This window comes from Rousettus aegyptiacus, unplaced genomic scaffold (genome assembly GCF_014176215.1).
Source record: "Rousettus aegyptiacus isolate mRouAeg1 unplaced genomic scaffold, mRouAeg1.p scaffold_m13_p_2, whole genome shotgun sequence".
NCBI lineage: Eukaryota > Metazoa > Chordata > Mammalia > Chiroptera > Pteropodidae > Rousettus > Rousettus aegyptiacus.
The window spans coordinates 172138769-172144118 of NW_023416295.1; the positions used below are offsets into that span (position 1 = coordinate 172138769).

Sequence of the window (5350 nt, forward strand, 5' to 3'; positions counted from 1 at the left end):
GGGCCAGGGGACACCTACTGCGTGATAGCGGAGCCTGGCAACTGTCGTGGCCCAGCTGCTGACCGATGACATGATGTGAGCAAATCACTGCCAACCTCAGATTCCTTCTCTAAGAGGTACGGAGGGCCGGTGCTCCAGGCACCTTTCAGACCACCCTATGCGCACCACTAAGTCAACGTAACCCCTTCCGGCCACCGCCAGGAGGCGGGCTCAATTGCTCTCATCCCCGTTAGAGAGGGACCTACTCAGGGAGGTTACATGGCCGAAGTCAGAGCTGGATGTCAGCCGGTTTCCTGAGACTCCAGGTCCTCGTCGCTTTCTCATGTAATTATGTCACGTGCCCACACACACTGCCACTTCGCTAGGCTCCAGGCTCATAGCTCAGAGGCGTCCACCCCAAGCCCATGCACGCCGGCTCCCCCGGAAGGGTAGTTGGCGCTGGCAGGACCCCAGCCCCTAAAGCTGCTCGGCTGGGCCCAGGTGGCAGCCTGGGGAGGTCGTGGGGCTGGGCTGAGAGCAGCTGTGGGTCCCCGGCTAGGGGTCCACGTGGGGATGCTCGCCTGTGCAGTGGAAGCAGCTGGCAGTCACAGCGGAAGGGATTGCCGCTGAGGTCCAGCAGCTCCAGCTGGCTGAGGCCGGGCAGGGCGGGCAGGGCCTGCAGCTGGTTCTTCTGCAGGTGTAGGCTTCGGAGCTGGGGCCTCAGGCCCAAGAAGGCCCCAGGAGAAATCTGCAAAGAGGAGCCATGCCCGGATGTGAGCTCCTGTCAGGCCAGGGAGGGAGACCCCAGCATAGGAACTGGGCAGCCCAAGGCGGCCCAGGCAGGAAGGGCACAGCTGCGCTGGAAACAGAGGGGGGGCTGATGTCTGAGCACTTGCCCTTTGCAAGTCGCCTGGATCCCCAGTTCACAGTTCTCACTGTTCTGCCTGAACCCACGCCCAAAGTTTCTTGGGGGCTCAGCCCTGCTCTCAAAGTCTGTAATGGCAGGTGACCCATGGACCGACATTTCTCCGTCTTCCATGCCCCTGCAGTGCCCCCGCCCCGCACACCTCCCTGTGGCATTGGATTCCGCCTGCTCTGTCACGCAGGCCTGAGTTCCCTGGGGCAGGCGCAGTCTGGCTGATCTTAGTGTGCGAGCCGGGTCTCGGGCCAGGCACTGCAAAGGCAGCCGTGTTTGCTGAGTGAACGCGTGCCTGCTGCCTTCCCACCCCTAGTCCCTGGGCCCACCCGCCCCGGCCACCAGCCCCTGGGCCCACCTGCTCCAGGCCACTGCTGTTTAGGAAGAGGTGCTGCAGCGACCTGCCCACGGGCTGGAAGGCCCCGTCTCGCAGGGCCCTGAGCGGGTTCCCCGAGAGCCGCAGCTCCCGCAGGCCAGGCAGCCCCGCCAGGGCCCCGGTGGGCACCTCGCGCAGCTGGTTCCTGTCGAGGTGCAGCTTCTCCAGCTCCCGAGCTGGGCCCAGCGCCCCGGGGGACACCTGGGCGATACGGTTCCCACTCAGGTAGAGCCAGCGCAAGGCCTGCACGCCTGCCAGGTCCCCGGGTGCCAGGCGGTCCACAGCGTTGTCCTGCAGGTGCAGGGAGAAGAGGCCGGGCAGGACACGCAGGGCGGGCCCAGGCACCTGCACGAAGCGGTTGCGCTCCAGGTACAGGTAGCCGAGGCGGGGGGCCCCGTGCAGGGCGGCAGCGCTGAGGCCTGAGAGCTGGTTGTCAGACAGGTAGAGGTAGAGCAGGCTGCCCAGCCCCGCCAGGGCGCCCGCCCCCAGCTCCACGATGCCGCAGTGCTGCAGGTGCAGCGACACCAGCTGGCCCAGGCCTGGGAAGGCCGCTCGGGGCACCGAGGGGAAGTGGTTGTGCCTCAGGTCCAGGAGCCGGGTGTCGTTGGGGAAGCCGCGGGGCACGGCCCGCAGGCCTCGGCGGCCACAGCCGCTGTGCCGGGACTCGGCGACGCACGCGCAGGCGCGCGGGCAGGGCTGCGCGGCCCCATCGCCCGGCCCGGGGGCGCCGGCGGGGCCGCGGGGGGCGCGCGGGTCGCCGGCTCCTCGTCCCCCGCCGCGGCCGCGTCTCCAGGGCAGCGCAGGTCCGAGGGCCGCAGCGTGTCCAGGGCCCTCGCCTCGCAGGCGCCGGGGCTGCCCGCACGCGCCGTCCGAGCGCACGCGCGCCCGCGCCAGCCACTCGAGCAGCGGCCGGGCCTGGCAGCCGCACCACAGCGGGTTCCCCTGCAGCCACAGCCGGCGCAGCTGCCCCGGGCCCTGCAGCGGCAGCAGGGTGTCCAGCTGGTTGCCGCGGAGGTCCAGGGTGTGCAGGCGTGGGCAGCGGGCGAAGGCCCTGGGCTCCAGGGCCTGCAGCGCCCCGTGGTCCAGCGCCAGCACCCGCAGGCCGGGCAGCGCCAGCCCGTCCTCCTCGCCCGCGTAGGTGAACGGGTTGTGGCCCAGCTCGAGGCGGGCCAGGCCGCGGGCCTGGGACAAGGCCGGCCCGGGCAGGGCCTGCAGCTCGTTGTGGTGCAGGCTGAGCCGGCGCAGCGCGGGCAGGCCGGCCAGGGCGTCCGGGGCCAGCACGCTGAGCGCGTTGTGGGACAGCTGCAGCCAGCGGGTGCGCAGCAGCCCCTGGAAGGCCATGGCGGGCAAGTAGACCAGGGCGTTGTGCGCCAGGTTCAGCGTGGCCAGCGCGCCCAGTGCCCCAAACGTCCCTGGCCGCAGCTCCTCCAGCACGTTCCGCTCCAGCTCCAGCCGCCGCAGCGAGCCCAGCCCGGCCAGCGCCTCCTGGGGCAGCGCGCTCAGGCGGTTGGAGGCCAAGTTGAGGAGAAGCAGGCGGCCCAGCCCGCGGAAAGCCCCCTCGGCCACCCGCTCCACCTGGCAGAGCCGCAGGTCCAGATGGGTCAGGTAAGGCAGGTCCTGGAAGGCGGCTGGAGGAATGACCTTCAGCGCGTTGCCCCGGAGATCCAGCCGCTGGGTCAGCTGGGCGGGGAGAAGGGAGGGGAGGCTGAGCAGCACCGGGGCTGGGCCCTGTGCCCTTGCCCAGTTCCCCCTCTTGGAGCACTCTTCCCCCCTCACCTTCACCTCGTTCTCTTCATCCTGCTCGCTGACACCTCCTCCAGGAAGCCTTCCTCTCCTGCTGCCTGGGCATCCCCCACTCTAGCACTTTTCGCATTGAATTGTCACTGACCATTTAGTTTCTTTCTCCCCGGCTAGTTCTTGTCTCCATAGGGCAGAGACCTTATGTGACCCCAGTTCCCTGCCACAGGGCCTGTAATTAATCCAGTATTTATCTATGGGTTATCTACTTGTCCCAATCACATAGGATGCTAAATAGATTGTTTCCCTGTTGGTCATCGTTCCCGTTTTACCGATGTGAAGACTGAGGCTCAAGAGAAAGAGTGACTTTCCCAGGTTCCCCAGCCGGGCGGTGGCCGAGGCTCCCGTGCCAGCTCAGGCTCCCCCCACGTCCTCCCCCCACCACACCCACTCGCCCTGCCGACCTCGGGGATGGCGCTGGGCACCTCGCTGAGGTTCTGGTGTCTGCAGGACACGTGCCGCCTGGAGTTGTCGCAGACGCAGGTCTGTGGGCACCGCTGGGCGGCCGCGTGCCAAGCCGGGCCCAGCAGCAGCGGCAGAGGGAGCAGCAGGAACACGGGGATGCGCGGGCGCCTGGGGCGAGAGGGCGGCGTCTGTGGTTCACAGGGGCTGGCGACCCGCACTCCTCACTCGCGCAGCCCTGGCCCCCGTCCCGAGTCCCTCGGCCCCAGGGAATGTGTCCTCGCCCCCAGCCTCGCCCCCTCCCACCTGTAGGCTGGGTCCAGGCCTCTGAGCAGCCTTTTCTGATCCCGGGGCTGGGGCCCCGCTCAGCCTCCCGCATTTCTGTTCACTGCTTTGCCACCCTCCGTTTTTCAGTCTCCTCGGGGTCCTAGGATCCAGCCCCAGCTTTGGGGCTGGTGGCATCCTCCAGTCTGTGGTGAGACTGAGGCTCAGGGTGAGCCAGGGAGAGGGGCAGTGGGGGCCGGGGACAGATCCCTGAGGGACAAGTGTCCATGGCTCAGAGGGCTGCTGAACGCTCAGACGAGCCCCACAAGCAACTGGCCCACAGGAGCAGCCACACTCCCATACACCACCTTCCTCAGGACCCATTTTGGGGAACCCCTTGGAGAATGCCCAGGCACACCCCAGAGCTCCTGTCCTCCAGCGTCTCAGAGGCCCTGAGACGGGCAGGGGCTTGCCTACGGCCACTCAGCTCTCTAAGACCCCTGGCACAATGGAACCCAAAGACTCACCGCTCCATGCCACCTCGCACTGCCAGCCCGGCCTGGAGGTGCCTCACAAGGGAAATGCCGGTGTCTGGATGCTGGCGGGAGTCCCCCTCCGCGCCTGCAGGCCTGGCGGTGGGGACGGAGCTGAATGGGAGGCATTGTGGGCTGCCCAGCCAGAGCTGAGGCGAAGGAGGGGCAGGCAGGGGCGGGAGCAGCGGCTGGAGTTACGGGGCCTCCTGCCCAGCACAGCTCAGGATCTCGGCCCAGGCCCCATGGCCTGGTCTGGGCAGCCGAGCTCCAGGGCCAGCCTCGCAGGCAGGGGCCCTCAGGGCTGCGGGACCTCTGGCTGTGGGACCCTACGTGGCGCTGCACCTCGCGGAGCCTCTGTTTCCTACTGTGTGTGAAAAAGACATACTGTTAGTAACTAGCTCAGAGGGCTGCTGTGGGGTTCAGGTAGGCACCCGGCACATAGTAGGTGCTCAAGAATGGTTAACTCTGTCCTTTCTATTTGTGCTTCTTGCACATTTACTTGCATCATTTAATACTGTACATACATACAGCATTTTGCAATTTATTTTTTTCTTTCCACGCAACACCGGATTCTTGGCAGCAATCCAAGTAGATTGTAGTCACATTCATTTGCCTGCTGTATAGTATTCCATGGTAGAAATGTCTCAACTTGGCCATTCCTCTCTGTTGCCTCCAAGGTTTTGCTGTTACAAAGTTGCAAAAAATAGACAGATAATTACTTCCCGGACACTTAAAAATATGAAGTAGCGCATCCAGACCATAGCAAATACTTCTGTTTCCTATTTTTCAGATCTGTGTTTCCGATGAAATTGCATCTTTCATTACTCCATTTGGCTTTTTTTGTTTGTTTGTTTGTTTTTTAACCAGAAATAGTGCCACACCACACACAACTTTCCGCATGTGCCATTTCACTCAGCAAATTCCTTATCCATGGAATCACAGTGCGAATCCTTATGTCTGGCTTTTTTCACTCGTCACTGGTGATAGAGACATGTTTTAAAAATCGGTCCACTTCCAGTTTTGTATAGCATTCCTGCATTCCGTTCTGTAAATGTTCCGTGATCGTGGCACAGGGGTGAGGCA

General features: G+C 64.5%; 1 protein-coding gene across 1 annotated transcript; it reads right to left on the reverse strand.

The window, feature by feature from the left end:
- Positions 1 to 361: 361 nt before the first annotated feature.
- LOC107505514 (chondroadherin-like protein) lies at positions 362 to 4395 on the reverse strand. Its single transcript, XM_036235883.1, has 4 exons — positions 4262 to 4395; positions 3473 to 3641; positions 1254 to 2951; positions 362 to 727 (listed from the first exon to the last, which is right to left on the reverse strand). Exons 1-4 carry the CDS (start codon positions 4267 to 4269, stop codon positions 362 to 364), a joined length of 2241 nt encoding a protein of 746 aa, XP_036091776.1. The 5' UTR covers positions 4270 to 4395.
- Positions 4396 to 5350: the final 955 nt, after the last annotated feature.